This window comes from Aotus nancymaae, unplaced genomic scaffold (genome assembly GCF_030222135.1).
Source record: "Aotus nancymaae isolate 86718 unplaced genomic scaffold, 86718_ANA_hifiasm-v0.15.2.pri h1tg000019l, whole genome shotgun sequence".
Taxonomy (NCBI): Eukaryota; Metazoa; Chordata; class Mammalia; order Primates; family Aotidae; genus Aotus; species Aotus nancymaae.
Window position 1 is genome coordinate 25,353,259 of NW_026988431.1, and position 26,721 is coordinate 25,379,979.

The 26,721-nt window shown below is 45.8% G+C and overlaps 1 protein-coding gene across 2 annotated transcripts in view; it reads left to right on the forward strand.

Annotated features, from left to right (window-relative positions):
- METTL6 (methyltransferase 6, tRNA N3-cytidine) overlaps window positions 1-9,305 on the forward strand; it is a 36,915-nt gene extending 27,610 nt beyond the window's left edge. The window contains exon 5 of one of the 2 annotated variants that reach the window (XM_064378672.1): window positions 6,369-9,305. In XM_064378672.1, coding sequence (XP_064234742.1) covers window positions 6,369-6,650 — 282 coding nt within the window. In that variant the 3' untranslated portion in view covers window positions 6,651-9,305. The remainder of the gene's footprint in view (window positions 1-6,368) is intronic. The other variant, XM_064378670.1, reaches the window with a different exon arrangement.
- The last annotated feature ends 17,416 nt before the right edge of the window (window positions 9,306-26,721 follow it).

Sequence of the window (26,721 nt, forward strand, 5' to 3'; positions counted from 1 at the left end):
AGCTGTTACTTTTTCTTCTTTATACTTTTCTGAAATTCCTGTTTTCTGTAATGGCCCTTTATTACTTTTACATTACCCAAAAAATAAAGCAGTCTAGCATCCGTAGAACTTCTTTCTGAACTTAAGTGAACTAAATCCTTGTGACAATTCTAGTAGAAATGCTGTTTCAACATGTAAGATTCTTACCCACCATGAGCTAAATGATATCTCTCAGAAATAAGAAAATGAGTTCTTTTAGGATATTTTCTTTTTTCTATAGGGGAAAGGGGAACTTTTCATTCACTCTTTGAAGGTTCAGTAATTTGAGTCTCTGGAATAAACTTGACAGTAGGCAGATTAACAAGAGGACAGACATACAAATTTATTATGTGCACATATGCATGGGGGCCTCACAAAATATGAAACTCCTAGAAGGCCAGTTTGCATACCATCTTAAGACCACAGAAAGGAATAGGGGACCCGGTGCTTGGTGAGGTGCAGAGAGGGTGTGGAGAGGGTACACTTGGTGCTGCACTTGGTGGGGATGCGGAGAGAGGAGGTAACGGCACAAATTATCGAAGGGAGATGGGAGGAAATGCACAGCCCACAAAGGTTGTCCTATGCAGATAAAATCTCTCAGGTAGCACCCTTCAGAAGGGGGCCGCTTGTAGCCATCTCTATCTGAGAGGTGTCCACCCACTATCTCTTCTTCCTGTGATATGATTTTTCCTAGCTCCATCTCTAGGCAGATAAGGGGGCCTGAGAGAAAGCCTCTGACTGCATCTGCTGTTTGCTAATGTAGATTTCCTTTTACAAAATTCTTTTGTAAATTTCTTTCACAAAAAAGAGGTTTTTTTCAGAGCTATTCCCGTGTCTTCAGTTTCTCAGAACAGCCATCTCAAAATATGCCAAAATATTTTTTGAGGTGGCATATTTTTGTCTTCCACAGTCATATTTTAGGGTGATGTTTTGAGCCCCAACATTCCAGTCCCCCAGTTCCTGAATGTCATGGTGAGGTGCCTTGGATGGGATATTTTCACCTGTTGGGCTGGGCTCTCCATGGCTGCTATGATTTTGGAAATGTTTATTCTATAGTTTGGGGAAATTTACTTACTTGAATTATTTATTTAATGATTCCCTAACACTTCCAGGACTATCCCTACCACCTCCAACACACACCCACACCCACACACCCACAAACTCACACACCCACACCCACACCCACACACACATGGTTTCTAGGACTACCCCCACCACCTCCAACACACACGTGCACACACACACACAGACACACACACACACTTCCAACCTCCAACACACCTTCAACACACACACAGACACAGACACACACACACACACGGTTTCCAGGACTACCCCCACCACCTTCAACACACACACCCCTCCAACACACACACACACCTCCAAATACACACACACACCCCTCCAACACACAGACACACACACACACGGTTTCCAGGACTACCCCCACCACCTCCAACACACACACACACCCCTCCAACACACACACACACCTCCAAATACACACACACACCTCCGACACACACACACACACACACGGTTTCCAGGACTACCCCCACCACCTCCAACACACACACCCCTCCAACACACACACACCCCTCCAACACACACACACACCTCCAAATACACACACACACACACGGTTTCCAGGACTACCCCCACCACCTCCAACACACACACACACCCCCCTCCAACACACACACACACCTCCAAATACACACACACCCCTCCGACACACACACACACACGGTTTCCAGGACTACCCCCACCACCTCCAACACACACACACACACACACACACACACACACACACACACACACACACATGGTTTCTCCTGACGCTCCTTTTTTTTTTTCTTGAGACAGTTTCTCACTCCTGTCACCTAGGCTGGAGTGCAGTGGTGCGATTGTTACCGAAAAGGTGTCCCAATCCAGACCCCAAGAGAGGGTTCTTGGAGCTCGAGTAAAAAAGAATTTGGGAAAAAAGAAAGAATTTGAGTAAAGTGAGAGCAAGTTAAGAAAGTAAAGAAATAAAAGAATGGCTATTCTGTAGGCAGAGCAGACTGAGGGCTGCTAGTTGGCTATTTTTATGGTTATTTCTTGATTATATGCTAAACAAGGGGTGGATTATTCATGAGTTTTTTGGGTAGGGGGAAAGGGTGGGCAATTCCTGGAACTGAGGGTTCTTCCCCTTTTAGACTCTATAGGGTAACTTCCTGACATTGCCATGGCATTTGTAAACAGTCATGGCACTGGTGGGCATGTCTTTTTGCATGCTAATGTATTTAATTAGCGTATCATGAGCAGTGAGGACCACCGGGGGCACTTTCCTTGCCATCTTGGTTTTTGGTGGGTTTTGGCCAGCTTCTTTACCACATCCTTTTGTCAGCAAGGTCTTTGTGATCTGTATGTTGTGCTGACTTATCCTGTGACTTAGAATACTGACCTCTTGGGAATGCAGCCCAGTAGGTCTCAGGCCTTATTTTACCCAGCCCCTATTCAAGATGGAGTCATTGTGGTTCAAACACCTCTGACGTGATCATGGCTCCCTGCAGCCTCAACTTCCTAGGCTCAGATGATCCTCCCACCTCAGCCTCCCAAGTAGCTAGGACTACAGTTACATGCCACCATGCCTGGCTAAATTTTTACACTTTTTTTTTTTATAGAGATGTGGTTTTACCACGTTGCCTAGGCTGGTCTGCAACTTCTGGGCTCATGTGATCAGCCTGCCTTGGCCTTTCAAAGTGCTGGTATTACAGGTGTGAGCTATGGCCTGGAACTCTTATTGTAACTGCCTGACAGGTTCTTCCTGCCCACTGCACAAAGAAAATAAATTCTCAGCATTGGGCCAGGTGCAGTGGCTCATGCCTGTAATCCCAGCACTTTGGGAGGCAGAGGCAGGTGGATCACTTAAGGTCAGGAGTTCGAGACCAGCCTGGCCAACTTGTCTCTACTAAATATACAAAAATTAGCCCAGTGCGGTGGTGCGCGCCTGTAATCCTAGCTACTCGGGAAGCTGGGGCAGGAGAATTGCTTGAACCCAGGAGGCGGAGGTTGCAGTGAGCCAAGATCACACCACTGCACTCCAGCCTGGACGACAAAGTGAGACTCCATCTAACTTTGTGACAAAGAGGCCTAGCGTGACTAACTCCATTTTGCTCCTGATCCCCTGCAGGGATAACCTATAGCGTTTAGGTTAACTGCTTTTGCTTATCTTTGCACATAGGCCAAACTAACTATGGGAGGAAAATAGTTTATAGTTTAACTTTAAAGCAAGGATGGTAATAGTGCCTCCCCCAAAACTAACCCCTGAGGAGATAAGGAGGCTGCATGCAAATAATAATGTGATGTTAAAGATTTTATAAGAGCCTTGTGACCTGACCAAGGACAAAGTTTCACCACCTCCTTGGACGTTTGCTGCCACCCAGGTGTCTGTGATCATGGGTGACTTCTTGACCTCAGCTCTCGCCCTCTTCCACCTTCCCCTCACACAGAAGGAGCCTGAAATTTGTATTGACTTAAAATGGTTCTTTAGGACTCTACTCTGTCATTTTCTTGGTTTGCTGACTCTCTGGATAAAAGTCACTTTCCTTGCCTCAACCCCTTGTTTCTCAACTTATTAGATGTCCTGTAGTGAGTGGTACCTGCTTTGGACTTGGTTACATGACCCACGGAATCATCTAATCCTCCTGTGATTTTGGTAAAGTTGTATGAAATACAGCCACACCCGTATATGTATTGTTTATGGCTTATGGCTCTTTTCATGCTACAAGGGCAGAGACTATATGGCCAACAAAGCCTAAAATATTTACTATCTGGACCTTTTATTTATTTATTTATTTTGAGAAATGGAACTTGCTATGTTGCCCAGGCTGGTCTCAAAACTCCTGGGCTCAAGTGATCCTCCTGCCTCAGCCTCCCAAAGTGCTGGGATTACAGGTGTGAGCCACCGTGCCTGGCTATCTGGACCTTTAAGGAAAAGTTTGTTGACCCCGGTGTAGATGACTGGTAGGGGAATAGTCAAGCTAAGATACAGCCATATGATGGAGCTGAATATAGTCAATGAACATTGTGTCTAGGAAAAACACTGTTTTCAACATTTTAATAGAATGTTCACATTATAATGTTAGGTTAAAAAAAGCTAAATATGAAAGTATACAATCTGTTCTGAACTATATAAAAATATATACAGAAAAATAAACTGGCAAGAAATTTAGTACCATAAAATAAAATATTTTATTTTATTTTACTTTTCTGAGATAGAGTCTCATTCTGTCACCCAGGCTGGAGTGAAGTGGCATGATCTCAGCTCACTGCAACCTCCGCCTCCTAGGTTCAAGCAATTCTTCTGCCTTAGCCTCCCAAGTAGCTGGGATTACAGGCACGCATCACCATGCCCAGCTAATTTTTGTATTTTTAGTATGTATGGTGAGTGGGTCTCACCATATTGGCCAGACTGGTCTTGAACTCCTGACCTCAGGTAATCCATCCGCCTTGGCCTTCCGAAGTGTTGGGATTATAGGCATGAGCCACTGCACCCAGCCTAAAATATTTTCATTCAGTTTTTCTGTTGTTGTTGTTAGAGAGACAGGGTCTTGCTCTGGCACTCAGGCTGGAGTTCAGTGGTGCAATCATAGCGCACTGCAGCCTTAACTCCTGGGCTCAAGAAATTGTCCCACCTCAGTCTCCTGAGTAGCTAGGACTACAGGCACACATCAGCTAATTTTTACTACTTTTTGTAGAGATGGGGTCTCTTTATGTTGCCCAGGCTGGTCTTGAACTTCTGGTTTCTCTCATCACATACTTCTGAAAAAAATAAAAGAAGAAGAAAAAGAAAAAGAACTCATGGCTTTGCTGGGCATGATGGCTCACGCCTATAATCCCAGCACTTTAGGAGGCTGAGGCGGGTGGATTATCTGAGGTCAGGAGTTCCAGACCAACATGTCGAAACCCCATCTCTACTAAAAATACAAAAATTAGCCAGATATGGTGGCACTTGCCTGTAGTCCCAGCTACTTGGGAGGCTGAAGCAGGATAATTGCCTGAACCAGGAGGCAGAGGTTGCAGTGAGCCAAGATTGTGCCACTGTACTCCAGCCTGGGTGACAGAATGAGAGATTCTGTCTCAAAAAAAGAGAAAAAAAGAATTCTTGGTTTCAAGTGAGCCTCCTGCCTCAGTCTCCCAAAGTGCTGGGATGCTGGGATTACAAGCCTGAGCCACCATACCTGGCCATAAAGTATTAGTACTTTTCTGTACAACAGCCAGAAGGTCAGAGGTAGAACTTGGGGGGTTCAGATTAGGAAATGAACTGGTTATATCCAGAAATCCAAAAGGTGAGACATGGTGCTCTGAGGTAATGCAGGGGGTAGTTAGAGAACAGGATGCTGCACAGAGTAAAAAAGCAGTAGATAAGCCGACCCCTGTAGGAGCATTAGTGTGGGGAGAAAAGAAGTGACTTTCCAAATCAGCCATGGTGACTGAGGCGTTGACACAGGAACATCCCCATTAGATGCAAACTTTGTATGGGGAGAATTCTTCCTGCTACAACATGGTCTGTGTCCTACAAATGTAAGTGTCAGCACAAGGCAAGGGAGCAACAGGGGAAGGGAAAGGGCGACATCAAGAATTCAGTCCTTTGTGTAGTGACAGGCAACAGCTGCCCAAACTCCAGGGAGCTCCAAGAGTAAGATGACCAGCCATCTGGGTTTGCTGACACTGTCTTGACTTTAGCATGGCAGCCACACATGGCAGGAAACCCCTTAGTGTGGGCTCACAGTTGGCCACCCTACAACCATGCTATACCAAATTAACTTGCCCCTTAATTTGCAAGTAATTGAAAGTGGGTACAGTATCTATAGAGCAACCACACCATTACATAGCCTTGGCTGGCCTTTGCGAAGTACCTAAGAATGGATTTGCCTCTTGTTAGACACTTCTCCAGTGGACAGTTGGATTGGAACACCATTACTCAGTGAGTGCTTTTGTGCAAAAACAGAAAAAGGGCCTGCTCTGGGTAAATGCAGGCCTCGTAGTTTGGTAGAAGGTAGCCTTCTGTTAGGCCGTAGCTGAGGCACACAGCTTGTCAAGCAGCGCCACAGCTGGAATTCAGGACCCTGTCCTCTTAGCAGGCACCTTCGTACAGTGCACAAACCACACCATTGCAGGCGGCAGACCTGCCACTCAGACGCCAGAGAGATCTGCTCCCTGGCCCAGGTGCCTCTAACATCCACAGTGCCAGGAAATGCAAAACTCTTTCTTGAGCACTGAGTTATGTATTTTTGTCTAGGGACTGTGCCTGCTGTGTTTTTGAAATCCAAAATAAACACCGGATTTTTAATTTTTTCACATAGAATAAGGACCTACTGGAAATAGATGAAAAAGACATCTGGAGGGGAAATATTGAAGCCAAGAATGAGACTGGAGGTGGAACTCGGCCCTTTTGTTTTGATTCTCTGATTCCAAGAAGGAACCCGCTGGGCTGCAGGAGCATGGCGACCACCCCTGTCTCTTTACAGCAGCCCCTTACTCATGGGTGGTGCCGTGAAGGTCCGCTTTCCAGCCACTCCATCTTCAACGTCGTCGCTGCCCATTCTCTCACTCCTCCTTCTGGGTCTCTGACAAATGTTCATTAGATGTTTAAATGTTTTCGAAGTCTTTTTTATATTTCTCTGCACACCCTATCTTTTTGTCTCTTGGAAATGAGGAAGGAGACCGGCAGGACTTGTCTTCTGGTCACAACCGTGCTGACCGAAAGAAGATGGTCCACACAGGATCAAGTGAAGAAACCGGCGGAAACCAGCAGATGGCGACAAAAGCAATCCCTAGCCAACCTCGTTGCTTATTAGCATAGGACACGCCCGCCAGCGCCATGACAGTTTATAAATGTCATGGCAACGACCCGGAGTAGTCATGGAAAGGGGCAGTAACTTCCTAGCTCTTTCTAAATAACTTGCCCCTTAATTTGCAAGTAATTGAAACTGGGTACAAGTAGCTATAAATAGAGCTGCCAACAGCCCACACATTGCAGACTCTGGGCTGACTGCCTAGGAGTTACCACTGCTCTGCCAGGAGAGGTACAATTCATTAAGATTGCTGTTTAACACCACAGGCTTGTCCTTGAATTCTTTCCTCGTGAGGCTGACAACCTTCAGGGCTAAACCCCAATTTTGGGGCTCGCTATCCTGCAGCAGAATTATGTTCTCCAGTCATGTCTCCCAATTCTCTACTTCCCTCTTCAGTTTTATATATTTTTCTTTTTTGAGAAGGAGTTTCGCTCTTGTTACCCAGGCTGGAGTGCAATGGCGCGATCTCGGCTCACTGCAACCTCTGCCTCACAGGTTCAAGCTGTTCTCCCACCTCAGTCTGCTGAGTAGCTGGAACTACAGACTCCTGCCACCACACCTGGCTAATTTTTTGTATTTTTAGTAGAGACAGGGTTTCACCATGTTGGCCAGGCTGTAGGTGGACTGCCAAATGTGTCAATCCGTCGGACTGGAGGGGGGTGTCGAATTTAGATTTTTTTTTTTTTTTTTTTTGAGACAGAGTCTCGCTCTGTCACCTAGGCTTGAGCACAGTGGTGCAATCTTGGCTCTCTGCAACCTCTACCTCCTAGGTTCAAGCGATTCTCCTGCCTCAGCCTCCCGAGTAGCTGGGACTACAGGCACGTGCCACCACATCCAGCTAATTTTTTGCATTTTTAAAAGAGACGGGGTTTCACCATTTTTGCCAGGATGATCTCGATCTCCTGACCTCAGCCTCCCAAAGTGCTGGGATTACAGGCGTGAGCCACTGTGCCCGACCCCAATTTAGATTTAAGACTTTTCTTTTTTTCCTGTCAATGCTGTGTTATCTGCATTATCTTAAAAGAATTCCTTGCTCTCTCTGGGTCTTGGTTTGTCCATCTGTGAAGCAATAGGATTTCACTGCATCAGCATTTCCCAAATTTTAATGTCCACCTGTGCCCTGGGGAGCTTGTTAAACAGTAGCTTTTAATTCAGTAAGTCTGGGATGGACTCTGAGAGTCAGTGAGTCGATCTAAGAAGCTCCCAGCTGATTCTAATACTCCTGATCTGTGGGCCACACCTGGAGTAGAAAAGTTTTACATAAACCCTACCTTCCTCTCCTGTACAAGTCTAGGCAAATAGAGACCTCTCCCGAGGCCCACTGATTAAACAAATCCCCTCCACAACCAGATACTTCTTCCTCACATTTCGGAACTGGGTTCCCATCCCACGTCCTCTAGAAAGCCTTGTCTGGCATCTTTGCCTGCAGTGCATCCCACCAACAGCCTGACCCTAAGCACTGTGAGCATGCCTCTGTCGTATTGCACTGTAGTCACCTGCCCAGTGTCAACACCCATGTTCCCAGTGCTAGTACAGTGTCCGGCACATAATTGGAATTCAATATTTGTGGTGTAAGTAAATGGAAGAACAAACCAACGTAAATTAAAACTAGAGGTGGGAGTCAGGGATGACTCAGCATATTCCTGACCAGGGCTTAAAAGTTAGGACTCTGGGATGGGCATGGTGGCTCACGCCTGAAATCCCAGCACTTTGGGAGGCCGAGACAGGCAGATCCCTTGAGGTCAGGAGTTCAAGATTGGCCTGGCCAACACGATGAAACCCTGTCTCTACTGAAAATACAAAAATTAGCCGGGATTAGTGGCGCATGCCTGTAGTCCCAGTTACTTGGGAGGCTGAGGCACAAGAATCACTTGAACACAGGAGGTGGAGGTTGCAGTGAACTGAGATTGCACCACTGCACTCCAGCCTGGCAAGAGAGAGAGACACTCAAAAGAAAAAATAAAAATAAAGTGAGGTCTGTTTATTCTCAGAGTTGCAGATATCAACTCAGTTCCTGTTATGGACTGAATTGTATCCCTTGTTCTAAATTGAAGCCCTAACCTCCCATCCCCCATGACTCTGTTTGGAGATGAGGCCTTTAAAGAGGTAATTAAGATTAAATGAGCGCATAGGGGTGGAGTCCTAATCATATAGGACTGGCATTCTTATAAAAGAGGAAGATGCACCAGGGATGCCATGCACACAAGGACACAGCAGGAAGGAGACCGTGCATGTCTCAGAGAGAGGCCTAAGGAGATGCCAAACCTGCCTTGATCTTGGACTTTAGCCTCCAGAAGTATGAGAAAACAAATTTCTATTGTTAAAGGCACCTAGACCGTGGCATTTTGTCATGGCAGCTCCAGCTGACCAATCTAGCTCCTGGCCTGAGTGTGGAGCGGCACCTCTGGGCTTCTTGGCTTCTTGGTTTGAGCAGAATTTTCTGACCTCCTGGAGGAGGTACTCAGCTTCTTTCAGCTGTTCCTCTGAGGCAGGAGAGCAGATTCTCCTCTGGGCTAGTTTTGTTGAGAAAACCAGAGAAAAAAGCCTCTTCTAGATGGAATTTGTGACATCCTCAGCACTGCTGATTATTCTTGGTGGGACATGTCTGAATTCTAAAACTTCACCTTCAGGTATCACATTCTTGCCTGTTCACTTCCTCCTAGTAACTATACGCAGAGATTGTCTATGGCTTTTCCTGCCTTTCCACATTCTCTTATTTTTTTGGAGATGGGGTCTCACTATTTTGCTCAGGCTGGTCTCAAACTCCTAGGCTCAAGGTGATCCTCCCACCTTGGCCTCCCAAAGTGCTGAGACTACAGACGTGAGTCATCACACCCAGCCCACATTCTCCTCTAGATCTCAGGGGCTAGAAGCCTGGAAACTGCATTTCCCACACTTCCTGGTCAGCTGGGTTCCTTGCCAGGTAGGTTCTGCTAGCGGAAGGCACTTATGTGAAGTTGGTTGGAAGGTGGGAGGGAGAGGCCATTTTTTTCTGTTGATGATGTTTATCAGTAGGTATGGTAGGCAGCTGTGGGCCCTGCAATGCTAGGGTGCTGGGGTGAGGGCAGCAGGGGCGGCTCTGGTGGCTGCTGCAATAGCACAAACAGGTGAACTTCCTGCCCAGTGGGAAAGGCAGTGATCGTCATGGCAGTGGCAGTATCAGCAACGCTACAGGTGCATTTATTGTGAGTAAGCTCATGCTCATGGGCTCTGGGCGAAAACTATTCTTTTTTGTCCCTCTAGCCCAGTGGTGGGTTCCAGAAGCTTCCTACAATCATTGGTTTGTTTTTTTAGATGAAGTCTCACTTTGTCACCCAGGCTGGAGTACAGTGGTATGATCTTGGCTCACTGCAACCTGTCTCCCAGATTTCAAACAATTCTCCTGCCTCAGCCTCCTGAGTGGCTGTGATTACAGGAACCCACCACTACACCCAGCTAATTTTTTGTTTTTTTTAGTAGAGATGGGGTTTCACCATGTTGGCCAGGCTGGTCTTAAATTCCTGACCTTGTGGTTCACCCACCTCGGCCTCCCAAAGTGCTGGTATTACAGGCGTGAGCCACCACGCCTGGCCTAATCGTTGGTTTCTTAATAACATCATTTCCCCCCAGGGCCGTGGAGAAAAGCTGTGAACATCACAAAACGGTCTGAATATAGAAGACCTTGAGTGCCAGGTAAGCACTATGCCTGCACATCGTTCACATCCAGTGACTGTGCTTGAATTACTGAATTGCAGGAGGTGTGGTAGTAAAACGGGGTGACATACCCTCTATCTCTGATTGGATGCCTGGACGCCCTGGTTCTAATCATAACCTCTCCACTCTGCATGGGTGAATGATGTGCCTCTCTGGGCCTCAGTTTCTCCATGTGTAAAATACTGTGATCGAATCACATAGTTGTTAAGCATAGTCCAGCTCTGAAACTATTCCGGGATTAGCTCTTTAGTAACATACTTTTAACAGAGTCTTCTGGAGTCAGCAACAACTTAACAGCAGGTGAAATAACTGGAGTAATTGAAGGTCGTTGACTGAATGTTTGTCACCGCCCCACCCTACAGCCAAATTCACATGGTGAAGCCCTAACCCCCAGTGTGGCTGTATCTGGAAATAAGGCTTTGAAAGAAGTAATTAAGGTTAAATGAGGTGAAGTCACAAGGATGGGCCCTGATCTGGTAGGAGTAGTGTCCTACCAGAGTGGAAGGGGCCAGGCACATGGCTCACACCTGTAATCCGAGCCACTTTGGGAGGCCAAGGTGAGCAGATCACTTGAGGTCAGCAGTTTGAGACCAGCCTGGCTGATATGGTGGACCAGTGTCTCTACTAAATATAAAAATTAGGTGAGTGTGGTGGTAGGTGTGGTGCTGGGCACCTGTAATCCCAGCTACTCAGGAGGCTGAGGCAGGAGAATCACTTGAGCATGGGAGGCAGAGGTTGCAGTGAGCCAAGATTGCGCCACTGCATTCCAGCCTGGGCAACAGAGCGAAACTCCATCTCAGACAAAAACAAAAAGTGGAAGAGACACGAGATCTTTCTCTCCCTGCTCATGCATTCAGAAGAAATGCCATGTGAGGAAATAGTGAGAAGGTGGCCATCTGCAAGCCAGGAAGGGAGTCCTCACCAGAAACTGAACCCTGCTGGAACCCTGAGCCAGTAGAAAATAAATGTCTGTTATTTAAGCCACTCAGTCTGCGGTATTTTGTTATGGTAGTCCTAGCAAACAGGGGTCTTTGGCAAGGCCTCAGTCTGGAAGCCTGAAGGACAGTCAGCCCACAGATATTTGGTTTGGTTGACTTAATTTCTTTCTTTTTTCTTTTTAGTTGGAGTTTTGGTCTTGTTGCCCAGGCTGGAGTGCAATGACACGATCTTGGCTCACCACAACCTCTGCCTCCTGGGTTCAAGTGATTCTCCTGCCTCAGCCTCCTGAGTAGCTGGGATTATAGGCATGTGCCACCATGCTCAGCTAATTTTGTATTTTTAGTAGAGATCATGTTTCCCCCTGTTGGTCAGGCTGGTCTCAAACTCCTGACCTCAGGTGATCCGCCTGCCTCGGCCTCCCAAAGTTTGAAATTACAGGCATGAGCCACCATGCCTGGCCAATTTCCTTTTTTTTTTTTTTTTTTTTTTTTTTTTAAAGAGGCAGGGTCTCACTGGTGCTCAGGGTAGAGTGCAGTGGTGTGACCTCGGCTCACTGCCAACTTGACCTTCTGGGCTTAAGCAATCCTCCCATCTCAGCCTCCCAAGTAACTGGGACTACTGGCAAGCAGGTGCCACTGCACCTGGCTAATTTTTTGTATTTTTTTGTAGAGATTAGGTTTTGCCATGTTGTCCAGGCTGGTCTCCAACTCTTGGGCTCAAGCAGTCTGCCCACCTCAGCCTCCCAAAGTGTTGGGATTACAGGTGTGAGCCACTGCACCTGACAAATATTTTTTAAAATTTGAATTTGAATGCTTAAAAATTGCAGATGTGAGAGAATTTAAAAGAATAGTAAGAGGTTACTGAATATCACTCTGACAGTGTATTTGAAAACCAAGAGAAACAGATTTCTTACAAAACATACTACCAGAATTGACAGAGGAAAAAGTGCAAAATTTAAAAAGACTAAGTTCTACACAAGAGATGGAAAGATGTAATAAGATTGGATGCTGAAAAAAGTACCAGGATGAAATGGCTGAATAGCTGAATTTGATGTAAGCTTTAAAGCATGGATAATTACAATGTTAACTGAAATCCTTGCTACCCAAATTGTGGTCTATGGACCGGCAGCAGCAGTGACATCACTGGGAGCTTGTCGGAAATGCAGAATCTCAGGCTCGCCCCAGACCTACTAAATTAGACTCTGCACATTAACAGGATCCCTAGATGATCTGTGTGCACGTAGATGTTTAACAAGCACTGGCCTAGGCCACTAGTTCTCAACCCTGGCTGTATGCTGGAATCACCTATGGAGTTTTAAAAAAGTACTAGTATTTGGGTTTCAGCTTCAGAGGTTCTGATTATCCATCAGGTACATGGCATAGGCATCTGCATTTTACAGTACTCCCTAGGTAATTAAGAACCAGAGACTTAAACTGGACCTTATGAAAATTAGGAAAGGCTTTAAGAAATAAAGCTGACAATGTAACACAGTAATTACAGTAACATATTACTGTAAAATACAGCAATGAAAAAATAATACAAGATCAAGCACAGTTTATTTCAGGAGTACAAGCAGTAGCATGCTGGATTCACGACTAGCTCTCTGAGAAGGAAGAAAACAGCCCCAATTTATAGCATTTGCCAGTTCCCATGGCGTAAACACTCCCATCACAGCCAATTTTAAGCTACCAGCATGACATCAATGATTTTAAAAAATTCCTGAAAATTTAATAATTGGCTGTCACCTGGTAAGAGCCAGCTATAGCACACCACTAGAGGCTGATTCAAAATTCGGAAATTCACCAGTGAATCCATTCTGTTAATACATTAGAGAAGTAAAACCAGGCCAGGCATGGTGGTTTATGCCTGTAATCCTAACACTTTGGGAGGTTAAGTGGGAGGATCACTTGAGCTTAGGAATTTGAGACCAACCTAGATAACATAGGGAGACCTCACCTCTACAAAAAAATAAAATAATTTAGCCAGGTGTCGTACTGTGTGCCTGTAGTCCTAGCTTCTCAGGGGGCTGAGACAGGGGCATGCTTGAGGCTGCAGTGAGCAGTGATTGTGCCATTACACTCAAGGCTGGGTGACAGAGTGACACCTTGTCTCAAAAAAAAAAAAGTAAAACCACATTATCATATCACAAATGTTTAGGATTTGGTGCCTTCTGTAGGCTTGCTCTCCACTTCAGCACAGGCATCGTCATGCTGTATAGTTTTTCACCCGGCTGGCTGCACCTATTCCCTTCCCTGACCCCGCTGGTCCCTACAGCATGTGAGTTTGTGGCACCTGCTTTACTGCCAAGTCTAACCTAGTCTTATCCCCCAGTATTCCAGGCAAGGCCTAGACTTGATCATGACCTTTGTGGGTAGATGACGAAGATGTTATCGTCACCTCCTCATCTTTCAGCAAGCAGAGCTGGCAGAGGAAACGGTGCTACTTCCTTAATCCATGGATATTCTGCTTCAGACAAGTTTGCCCTTTCTCAACTCTGACAGGAACGGAAGAGAGGAGGCAGGGGCCCACCTAGCGTGCCTGGGAAGCACAGGGATGGGTTTCCTGTTCCTGCAAATGTTCTTGGCATGCCTTTAGATCCCCCATGGTTCACCCACTCTGCCCTGCGTTTCCTTGCTTCCTTGGCTTACTCATGGCAGTTTCTCCTTCTGGAATGCTGAGTCTCTAAATCTTTCCAGTAAGTTCCCATTTTGTTTAGACATCCAGCGTCAAGTTTCATTGCTACCGGACTGGACTGTGACGAAGCAAGTGTGGAAGCAGGGGTCTCGAAGTCATTCCTCAAAGACATCTCCACAGTCAGAACCTATCACTGCAACCCAGATACACGGCAATTACTTGCCAGAAAAAAAATTTATGCTGTAACAATAGTAATTACAGGGCAACCCCTCTCATGCCTTCCTCGTTAACTCCTGATTGCCCTAACAATTAACTCCTACACGCACGTGATCTGCTCAGCCCACCTGCTCTTGCATTATGGGATGCTTGAATTTCTGAAGGCCAGTGGTGCTCTTGTGCATGACCCCCTCCCCCAGTATGGCAGACTTTCATGACAAACTATTATACAGCGTCAGAAGCGTGGGGATCAGATAGATTCATGGAGGTAAGTTTCACGTATTACAGCCTATTTGGTTCTTTTGACATAACTTATCTCAAATCCTTTAGTAGTCTAGAGAAATATTTTCACTCACTCATGTCTCCATTTATTCATCCAATAGACAATTGGTGAATTCCCACTTTGTGCTACATCCTATGATGGGTAGGAGCTGGAGATACTGAGCGAAAGTCCAGACCATACTCTCCAGTGGGGAGTGGCCATCTGCGCATTTCCTCATGAGTGGCTCTTCAGTGGGCATCAATGCCACCCTTAGTTTGTAGACCACAGAACTTTACTTCCTTTCTCTTAGAAGGAAGCAAAAATTTACATTGATTATTTTCTCTGTGTCAGATACTAATTAAGATGCTTCCACATACCTCACCTCCTTCCGTTTTCACGGCAGCCTGGGAAGTGGTTGTTCTGATTTTCATCGATGAGTATATTAAGACTGGGAGAGGTTACATGGTTGGCCTAGTATTATCTAGTCAGTAGCAGAGCTAGGACTGAAAGCAGTCTGCATGACTCAGAAATCCATGCTCTTTCCCCAGCACCATAGCTGAAATTTACAGAGGTAGCTCAAACTCAAACAGAAGAGAAGGCAGGGTGCAGTGGCTCATTCCTGTAATGCCAACATTTAGGGAGGCAGAGGCAGAAGGTTTGCTCGAGTCCAGGACCTTGAGACCAGCCTGGGCAACATGGCAAAACCCTATCTCTACAAAAAATACAAAAATTGGCTGGACATGGAGGCACATGCCTGTAGTCCCAGCTACTCGGGAGGCTGAGGTGGGAGGACTGCTTACGCCCAGGAGGTGGAGGTTGCAGTGAGATCCTGTTCTCCATAAAAAGAAAAAAAAAAAGACAAAAATGAACAAACAGAAGGGAAGAGCTTGGACACTTGCTCAGCCCTCTTTGGGCAAAGGAGAGAGAGGTCTGTCCTGTAAGGACAAGAAGGAAATCGCATGTCAGGAAAGATAAAGTCTCAACAATGAAAAAATTATGAAAATAATCAACACAAAGGAACATGATGGAAAACTCCCGACAAGCTCACTTCACAGAATGAGTCATCCCCAAAAGGATTTGGAGAAAGGTTAGAAAACGGATAGGCTTTACGTGATGATAAAGTGTGTCTGAGGGGAAAAAAAAATGGAATCCTTGTTCATCTGAACTCCTTACTGGAGGCAGAGTCTTGCCTGAGGCTGCGTATTTAGTATGCAGCTGCCTGGAGGAGGTAGGAGCCTTCCTTTTTTTCCTTCAAATTTTACATTTGTTGATTTTTAAAAAAATTTTGTTGTTTGTTTGAGACAGGGTCACACTCTGATGCCCAGGCTGGAGTACAGTGTTGGGATCGCAGTGTACTGCAGCTTCCACCTCCTGGCCTCAAGCCATCCTCCCGCCTCAGCCTCCTGAGTAACTAGGACTATAGTCACGTGCCACTATGCCTGGCTCATTTTTAAAAGAAATTATTTTATAGGCTGGACATGGTGGCTCATGCTTGTAATCCCAGCACTTTGAGAGGCCAAGATGGATGGATCGCTTGAGGCCAGGAGTTTGAGACCAGCCTGGTCAACATAGACTCCATCTCTAGTAAAAATAATTATTAAAAAAAAATATATGTATGTATATTTTTGTAGAAACAGAGTCTCACTGTGTTGCCCAGGCTGATCTGGAACTCCTGGGCTCAAGCAATCAGGAGGATTCTCCTGGGGCTTTTACCTCTAGGGTCAGGAAGAAGAGGCCCCTAGGTTCCTGCATCTTAGCCTGGGTATCTGTACCCATGGGGTTATTGGCAGGCCAGAGGGTATAAGAAGCCACAGAAGAAAGAAGACAGGTTGTTAAGGCATGTCCATTTTACTTAAAAATTTGGGCAAAGCCGATGACATTATTTCAATATCATTAATGCATATGAAAGAGATAGCCAGTAATACATGACAATTAAAAATAAACACAAATCTTCCATTTTGGTGAAGACTGTTACCAGACTCACAAAGACCTGTGGTCATTATTGAGACACTCCCTGCAGCTCATCTCACACTTGTTTCAAATGAACTACTCACCCCCCACCCCAATCAAGGGCTCAGTATTCTTTTTTTTAGAGTCTTGCTCTGTTGTCTAGGTTGGAATGCAGTGGTGCAATCCCAGCTCACGGCAACCTCCACCTCCCAGGCTCAAGCAATCCTCCCACCTCAGCCTCCCGAGTAGCTGGGACCACCGATACGTGCTACCACACCCTGGTAATTTTTGTATTTTTGGTAGAGATGGGGTTTCACCACGTTGCCCAGACTGATCTTGAACTCCTGAGTTCAAGTGATCTGCCTACCGTGGCCTCCCACTGTTGGAATTACAGGGGTGAGCCACCGTGCCCGGCCAAGCCTGGGCTGGGTATTCTGCCCTATCCTGTTTAATATGAGTAAAATAGGCCAGGCTCGGGGGCTCACTCCTGTAATCTCAGCACTTTGGGAGGCCGAGGCGAGTGGATCATGAGGTCAGGAGTTTGAGACCAGCCTGGCCAACAGTCTCTACTAAAGATGCAAAAAATTAGCCGGGTGTGGTGGCAAGCACCTGTAATCCCAGCTACTCAGGAGACTGAGGCAGGAGAATCACTTGAACCTGGGAGGCAGAGGTTGCAGTGAGCCGAGGTCACACCATTGCACTCCAGCCTGGGCAACAGGGTGGGACCCTGTCAAAAAAAAAAAAAAAGATGAACAAACTATTGCTCATGTTGTAGGCCCTAACATATATTCACAACAACTATACTAGAATGTGTATACTAGAGCTAGAGTAGAGGCACGTGGGAAGAGTTATGGGAGCTCAGAAGAGGAGTGATTAATTCTGTCTGGGATAGGGACTGTCAGGGAACTTGGAAAACCATTTCAGCTGAGGGGAAGGGCTCTGCCATGGAGGCCTCGCTCACTGCAGGCAGAAGGGGAAGTGAGCCCCCGAAATGCAAAGTGCATGGGACAAGCAGGGAAGCAGGACTTTTGCTGTGACTAGAACATAAGGAACATGGGAAACACTGCTCAGAGGTTAGTAAGTGCATGGTAAACTCAGCTGATGGCAATAACGTCAGCAAACACTGAGAATGACCCTGTATGGCAGATGCACCTGAATGCAGTTTACAGTTTCGAGCCAAGGAATCTAGGGATGGCCAACCCAGAGATTCATTCCTTATCTCTAAGGAACATCTGAGCCCTGGTCTATGCCATGGATCTGGGACATACAGGGATCAAGACCCTTTGTTTTGGGAATGCGTGAAGGTTGCCAGGTGGAGGTTGTTAAGGGAGGGTGCTAAGTGAGAATGATACATAAACCACGTGCTTTCTGTAAGTGATTGACGGTTCTCTCGTCCAGCCCGCCACCACTGGATCCTCTTCCCCTGTGTAGAAGGCCCCAGTAAAACCCCGTCTCATTCGCTGGCTCCAGGTCTCTTCTTCCGTCTCTTGAACTTGGGGCTATCCCCATTGGAGTGGATAGGAATTTGGCGTAACAGTAAGGTTAATTATTGGGCTCAGGTCACATGGGCTTTGAATATCATCTTGGACACCCTACACTTCCTATCAGGGACAGTGGCTGGTGGGCACAGAAAGATTTAGAACTGGTGAGAAACACAAAGGTGATTTAGAAAGTGAATGAAGGTGAGACTGGGTGCAGTGGCTCACGCCTGTAATCCCAGCAGTTTGGGAGGTCGAGGAGGGCAGATCACTCGAGGCTAGGAGTTTGAGATCAGCCTGGCCAACATGGAAAAACCTGTCTCTACTAAAAATACACAAATTAGCCGTGCATTTTGGCAGGTGCCTGTTATCCCAGTTACTTGGGAGGCTGAAGCAGGAGAATCACTTGAATCCGGGAGGCAGAGGTTGCAGTAAGCTGAGATGGTGCCACTGCACTCCAGCCTGGGTGACAGAGCAAGATCTGTCTCGGAAAACACACACACACACACACACACACACACACACACACACACACACACACACTCCAGAAAGTTTATGAAGGTGGAGGGTGCCTGGTAGTTCAGGTTTCTTTCTTTTTTTTAATTGCATTTTAGGTTTTGGGGTGTATGTGAAGAACATGCAAGATTGTTGCATAGGTGCATATGTGGCAGTGTGATTTGCTGCCTTCCTCCCCTTCACCTATATCTGGCATTTCTCCCCATGCTATCTCTCCCCAACTCCCCACCCCCCGCTGTCCCTCCCCTATTTCCCCCAACAGACCCCAGTGTGTGATGCTCCCCTCCCTGTGTCCATGTGTTCTCATTGTTCAACACCTGCCTATGAGTGAGAACATGTGGTGTTTGATTTTGTGTTCTTGTGTCAGTTTGCTGAGAATGATGGTTTCCAGGTTCATCCATGTCCCTACAAAGGACACGAACTCATCGTTTTTTATGGCTGCATAGTATTCCATGGTGTATATGTGCCACATTTTCCCTGTCCAGTCTATTATCGATGGGCATTTGGGTTGGTTCCAGGTCTTTGCTATTGTAAACTGTGCTGCAATGAACATTCAGGTGCATGTGTCCTTATAGTAGAATGATTTATAATCCTTTGCATATATACCCAGTAATGGGATTGCTGGGTCAAATGGAATTTCTATTTCTAAGTCCTTGAGGAATCACCACACTGTCTTCCACAATGGTTGAATTAATTTACACTCCCACCAACAGTGTAAAAGTGTTCCTATTTCTCCACATCCTCTCCAGCATCTGTTGTCTCCAGATTTTTTAATGATTGCCATTCTAACTGGCGTGAGATGGTATCTCAATGTAGTTTTGATTTGCATTTCTCTAATGACCAGTGATGATGAGCATTTTTTCATATGTTTGTTGGCCTCATGTATGTCTTCTTTTGTAAAGTGTCTGTTCATATCCTTCACCCACTTTTGAATGGGCTTGTTTGTTTTTTTCTTGTAAATCTGTTTTAGTTCTTTGTAAATTCTGGATACCAGCCCTTTGTCAGATGGGTAAAGTGCAGTTTTCTGGAGCTAGCCAGGGATGTCTATCTTGAAAGCATCCAGCCATTTGGTCAACTCAGCCCATTCCTGTCAGTGACTAATGACAGAATTGACACTTCTATGGAGCCCATTCTAACATGTAATCGCTCCCATAGAATGGATGTATATCCAGCTGGATCTTTGGATAACAGCTCTGAATTTCACAGGTCTACTTACACGTGGAGTTTTTACAACCCATTGTGGATGGAAAATACGGTGTTGAGGAGATGCAAACCCCTGTAAATGGAGGCCCGTTTGTATCCGCAGGTTCCGCAGGTCTGACTGCAGAGCTTGAGTATGCACAGATTCAGGCATTTTGGTATACTCAGGGGTCCTGGAACCAGTTCCCTGTGCATACCAAAGGATCACTGTCCTGCTGTGTCACAGTTTGGGGCAACATTTTGATAAGCACATTTCAGTAAAATTGGTTTCCTTTGTAATCCTATGCATTTTCTTTTACGTGCCTAAAAATACTATTCTGGCTGGGCCAGTCATTCTTGCTTATAATCCTGACACTTTAAGGGGCCAACGAAGGACTGCCTGAGCTCAGGAGTTTCAAACCAGCCTGGGCAACACAGCCAGACCTTGTCTCTACTAAAAATAATAATAATGAAAAAATTAACTGGTTGTGGTGGGGTGCATGCCTGTGATCCCAGCTACTCAGGAGTCTGTGGTGGGAGGGTTGTTTGAGCCTGGGAGGTCGAGGCTGCACTTAGCTGTGTTTGTACCACTGCACTCCAGCCTGGGTGAGACTGCCAAGAAGTTATCTCAAAAAAAAAAAAAAAAAAAAAAAGCCAGGCATAGTGGCTCACGCCTGTAATCCCAGCACTTTGGCAGGCTGAGGCAGGCAGATCACAAGGTCAACAGATTAAGACCATCCTGGCCAACATGATGAAACCTCATCTCTACTAAAAGTACAAAAATTAGCTGGGCATGGTGGCGGGCACCTGTAATCCCAGCTACTCGGGAGGCTGAGGCAGGAGAATCACTTGAACGTGGGAGGTGGAGGTTGCAGTGAGCTGAGATTGCGCCACTGCACTCCACCCTGGGCAACGGGGCAAGACTCCGTCTCAAAAAAAAAAAAAAAGTAAAAATACTATTCTGGGAAAGCATCCACTCATTATAGAATCCTTCACTCAGCCACCAAGGAGGTTCATTGCTCAAAGCCTTCAAGCGTTTGAAGATACTGTAGACCATCTTCTTTCCTTTCTCTACATGTGGTAACTCCCAAATCAAGCAGGCAGCTCTTGAATACCTCTCACAGGCTCAGGGCTGTGTTCTTGAATCTGGACACAGTCATGCAAGGGAAAAAGCTAACGGGGACAGCAATTGTCTTCCAAAGCCACAGCTGACAGCGCACTGACACAGTGTGCTTCAGTAGGGGTGTGGCTGAGCTAAACACAGCTGTCAGTAATAAGCAAAAGAGACATGAAACTTAGTTCTGACTTAATTTGATTAAAAATATAACTGAAAGAGGTTTAACCCCAGCCTGGGTTTTTCAACTTCTCCTTCATCCCCATCCCTACTAATCACAGTCTGATTTTCACTGGGTGATTCCTGTAGCAATTTATGTGTGGTTTAATCTTTAAGGTGTGCTTATGAGAAACTCCAGCCACCCACTCTTCAAAGTCCACATATTATTAATGGGTAAATTCCTCAGTTATTTGAGGAAGGTAGTCGGAAGATACTCATTGTTTTAGTATTGGCTCAATAGCATGGAAAATTGACTTCCCAGAGTGTTTCCTTTTTTTCTTCTGTTATTTAAACAAATAACATGACTTGTAATGTGAAATCTTAGGACCACGGGATGTTCAATTCATCTGGTTAGAGTTCAGTATAAAGTAGGGTCACACGAGCTTGCACTTCGTTAAATACATGAATGACTGTCTTGGTGTTAAATTCCATAAAAGGCAGTTACATCTGCTCAGTTTCCAGGTAAGAGTGTGCATGCTGGTCAGCCCATTCAAAAGTGGGCGAAGGATATGAACAGACACTTTAAAAAAGAAGACATACATGACACTTTAAAAAAGAAGACATACATGAGGCCAACAAACATATAAAAAATTTATGATCATTATTTTTTAAACATTTTATGGTAAAGAAAATGAAATACAGAATGCCGCATTTGTATCTACACTGTGAGTAAATAATGTATAAATTATGTAAGTTTGTAGACAAGAACAGGAAGGTAAAATGAGGAAATGAATACTTTCACCAACAGTCAATTTTCTTTTAAAAACAAGTTGGAAACAGAGATGAGCAGTATCCTTATCATCAATCCCAGTGTGATATGGGACTTTCAGTGTTTTTCATTAAACTTGGCAACCTTTCTAGGCTCAGACCAAGTTACTGAGGAATTTCCCAAACTTTTCTACCACTCATTTTTGCTTTATCTAAAAGTAGGCTGAAAAATGGGACTGCCAAGAAAAACACGATGCATAAGAATGAACCTCAAAAACTGTATGTTAAGTGAAAGAAGCCACAAAAGCCCACATATTGTATGATCTCATTTATACAAAGTTTCCAGAAAAGGCAAAACTATAGACATAGAAAGCAGATCAGGGGTTACCTAGTGGCTGCTGAGAACGGGGATAGAATACAAGTGGCACAAGGAAAGCTTTTAGGGTCATGAAATTGTCTTAAACTGAAATGTGGTGGTGGTTGCATGACAATAAATTTAGCAAAACTCACCAAACTGGATTTTATGATATATACATTACATAATAAATCTGTTTAAAAGAGATACTGAGGCTGGGCGCAGTGGCTCACACCTGTAATCCCAGCACTTTGGGAGGCCGAGGTGGGCAGATCACTTGAGGTCAGGAGCTCGAGACCAGCCTGGCCAACGTGGTGAAACCCTGTCTCTACTAAAAATACAAAAATTAGCCGGGCATGGTGGCGCATGCCTGTAATCCCAGCTACTCGGGAGTCTGTGGCAGGAGAATTGCTTGAACCCAGAAGGCAGAGGTTGCAGTGAGCCAAGATCGTGCCACTGCACTCCAACCTGGGTGACTGAGCAAGACTCTGTTTCAAAAAAATGAATAAATAAAAAAGATTGAAAGAAACACTGTGAATTGTGCACTGTACCAATGGAAGGAAATGTAAGAAAACAACTTCCAGTTATGAGGGAATACTAACCGGCTCTGGGACTGGCAATTTCAAAGGTTTCTTGAAAGGGTTTTAGCACTTTCCCCTATAAGTTACCTCTAGCAGCTCCTGCAGATAAACCTCAAATATGCACACCAAGAAAAAGCTGTACTTGCTTTGTAAGGGAACCTCGAGACAGGCCCAGCTGAGCGTGGTGTTTCATGCCTATAATCACAGCACTTTGGGAGGCTGAGGCAGGTGAATCACCTGTGGTCAAGAGTTCGAGGCCAGCCTGGCCAACATAGCAAAACCCCTGTCTCTATTAAAATACAAAAACTAGCTGGGCGTGGTGGTGGGTGCCTGTAATGCCAGCTACTCAGGAGGTTGAGGCAGGGGAATCGCTTGAACCCGGGAAGTGGAGGTTGCAGTGAGCTGAGATCGTGACACTGCACTCCAGCCTGGGCAACAGAGCGAGACTCTGTCTCAAAACAAACAAACAAAAAAAGATAGGCCCCCTGATGTTTTTTCCAACAAATTGTCTTCCTGAGTACCTACTATATAGATAAATATCAGCAACTCTATCCAACAGAAATACAATGGGAGCCACAGATACGCTTTTCTCTTTCCAGAGATGGGGTCTCGCTCTATTGCCCAGGCTGGAGTGCCATGGTGTGATCATAGCTCACCATAACCTCAAAGTCCTGGGCTCAAGGCATCTTCCCACTTTAGCCTCCTAAGTAACAGGGACTACAGGTGCATGCCATCATGCCTCTAAATTATTTATTTATTTTTATTTTTTAGAGACAGGGTCTTGCTCTGTTGCCCAGGCTGAAGTGCAGTTTGCACCATCATGGCTCACTGCAGTGTTGACCTCCCAGGATCAAGTGATCCTCCCACCTCAGCCTCCTGAGTAGCTGGAACTACAGGCGTAAGCCACCACACTCAGCTACTTTTTAAATGTTTTTGTAGAGGTAAGGTCTCATTATGTTGCCCAGGCTGGTCTCAAACTCTTGAGCTCAAGTGATCCTTCCAGCTCAGCCTCCCAAAGTGCTCGTATTACAGATGGCCACTGCGCTCAGTCAAAACAAATTTTTTAATTAAAAAAAATGTATAGGCTGGGCGTGTGGCTCATGCCTGTAATCCCAGCACTTTGGGAGGCTGAGGCTCAGGAGCAGAGGTGGGTGGAGGCTTGAGCCCAGATGGGCTCAATCATTTGAAGTCAGGCTGGTTCGAGACCAGCCTGGCCAATGTGGTGAAACTCCTTCTCTACTAAAAATACAGAAATTAGCCAGGTGTGGTAGCATGCACCTGTAATCCCAGCTAACTGGGAGGGTGAGGCAGGAGAATCACTTGAACAGGGGAGACAGGTTGCAGTGAGCTAAGACTGCGCCACTGGACTCCAACCTGGGTGACAGAGCGACACTCTGTTTAAAAAAAAAATTTTGTGGTCGGGCGTGATGGCTCACGCCTATAATCCCAGCACTTTGGGAGGCCGAGGCGGATGGATCACTAGATCAAGAGATCGAGACCATACTGGTCAACATGGTGAAACCCCGTCTCTACTAAAAATACAAAAAAATTAGCTGGGCGTGGTGGCGCACGCCTGTAGTCCCAGCTACTTGGGAGGCTGAGGCAGAAGAATTGCTTGAACCCAGGAGGCGGAGGTTGCGGTGAGCCGAGATCGAGCCATTGCACATTGCACTCCAGCCTGGGTAACAAGAGCAAAACTCCGTCTCAAAAAAAAAAAAAAAAAATTTTGTAGAGTTTTGGTAGAGATGGTGGTGGCGGGCCCACGGGTCGGGGGGCGGGATCTCATTATATTGCCTGGGCTGGTCTTGAACTCTTGGCCTCAATGATCCTTCTGCCTCAGACTCCCAAAATGTTAGTATTACAGGTATGGGCCACTGCCCCCAGCCAATATTTTAAAATTTTCTAGTAGGTACATTAAAAACATATGAAACAGGTGAAATTTATTTATTTTTTCTTTTGAGACAGGGTCTTGCTCTGTCACCCAGGCTGGAATGCAGTGGTGTGATCACTTGTGACCACGTGGGCTGAAGCCTCTACCCACCTCTGCTCCTGAGTAGCTGGAACTACTGGCACGTACCACCATGCTCAGCCAACTTTTTTGTGTGTTTTGTAGAGACAGTGAAGCGCCATGTTGCCCAGGTTGGTCAGGAACTCCTGGGCTCAAGTGACCCACCAGCCTCAGCCTCTCAAAGTGCTAATAAGCCACCACGCCAAGCCCGAAACTGATTTTTAAAATATTTTTTTCTCGAACTTAGTATGTTCAAAGTATTATTATTTCAGCATGTAACCAATATAAAAAATTACAGAAATGTTTTACATTCTTTTTCCAGCTAAATCCCCAAATCTGATCTGTATCTTACAGCACATCTCAATTCGAACTAGCCACATTTCAAGTGCTCAGTCGGCTGGGCACGGTGGTTCACGCCTGTCGCCCTAGAACTTTGAGTGGCCGAGGCAGACGGATTGATTGCCTGTGCTCAGGAACTGGAGACCACCCTGGGCAACATGGTAAAACCCGGTCTCTACTAAAATACCAAAATTAGGTGGGCATGGTGATGGGCACCTGTAATCCCAGCTATTCGGCAGGCTGAGGCGGGAGAATCGCTTGAACCCAGAAGCGGAGGTTGCAGTGAGCCAAGATCACGCCATTGCATTCCAGCCTGTGCGACAGAGCAAGACTCTGTGTCCAAAGGAAAAAACAAAAGGGCCCAGTAACCACCTGTGGCTACTGTATTGGCGAGTGCAGACCTGGAGGCATCCTGACTTACTGATGGTAATCTAAGGACTTCAAGATCATTTAAAGGGAGAATAATTTTCATGCAAGGTCATGTGCTAATTAAAAGAAAAAACAAAAAGGGTATATGTTAGCCTGGCGCGGTGGCTCACGCCTGTAATCCCAGCACTTTGGGAGGCTGAAGCAGGAGGATCACTTGAGGCCAGGAGTTCCGAGACCTGCATGACCAGTGTGGTGAAACCCTGTCTCTACCAAAATTTACAAAAACTAGCTGAGCGTGGTGGCATGTGCCTGTAGTCCCAGCTACTCGAGAGGCTGAGGTAGGAGAATTGCTTAAACTCAGAGGTTGCAGTGAGCCGAGATCACGCCACTGCACTCCAGCCTGGGCTTGAGGGTGAGACTCTCTCAAAAAAATAAAAGAAAGAAAAAAAGGTATCTGTTGAATTCTGTTCTGTAAATGCACACTCAATGCTGATCCTCACCTTTTTTAAGAATTAATTTTTCATGGCTGGGCATGGTGGCTTATGCCCATAATTGAAGCACTTTGGGAGGCAGGTGGATCACTTGAGCCCAGGAGTTTCAGCCTGGCAACATGGTGAAACTTCATCTCTATACGAAATTTTTTAAAAATTAGCTGGGTGTGGTGGGACATGACTGTAGTCTCAGCTACTTGGGAGGCTAAGGCAGAAGGATTACCTGAGCCTGGAAGGCTGAGGCTGCAGTGAGCTGTGATCGTGTCACTGCACTCCAGCCTGGATGATAGAGTGATTGAGTGAGACTGTGTCACACAAAAAAACTAATTTTTCAAATGATCCTGAGAATTTTTTAATGTACTTGGTGAGTTTCATTTTCAGATCTTGGCAGTTAAATTGCTATGGTCTGCTCATAAAGCAGGTGCTGGAAATTAACATTGCAGAAACGCATTTTGAGACTCAGAATTATGAAGAAATGATTTTAACTAAGATTAAAGGTTGTGTCCTTTATCAGGAAACTGCATCCTGTCCTTGCAAAAAGACAGCTGTGATAGTCTACAGTCATTGATTTGATTGTTTTTATTTTTATTTTTTCAAGTTGGAGTCTTGCTCTGTCACCCAGGCTGGAGTGCAGTGGCGTGATCTCGGCTCACTACAACCTCCACCTCCCAGGTTGAAGCAGTTCTCCTGCCTCAGCCTCCTGAGTAGGTGGGATTACAGGCACCCACCATCATGCCTGGCTAATTTTTGCATTTTTGCAAGATGTGGTTTCACCATGTTGGCCAGTCTGGTCTTGAACTCCTGACCTCA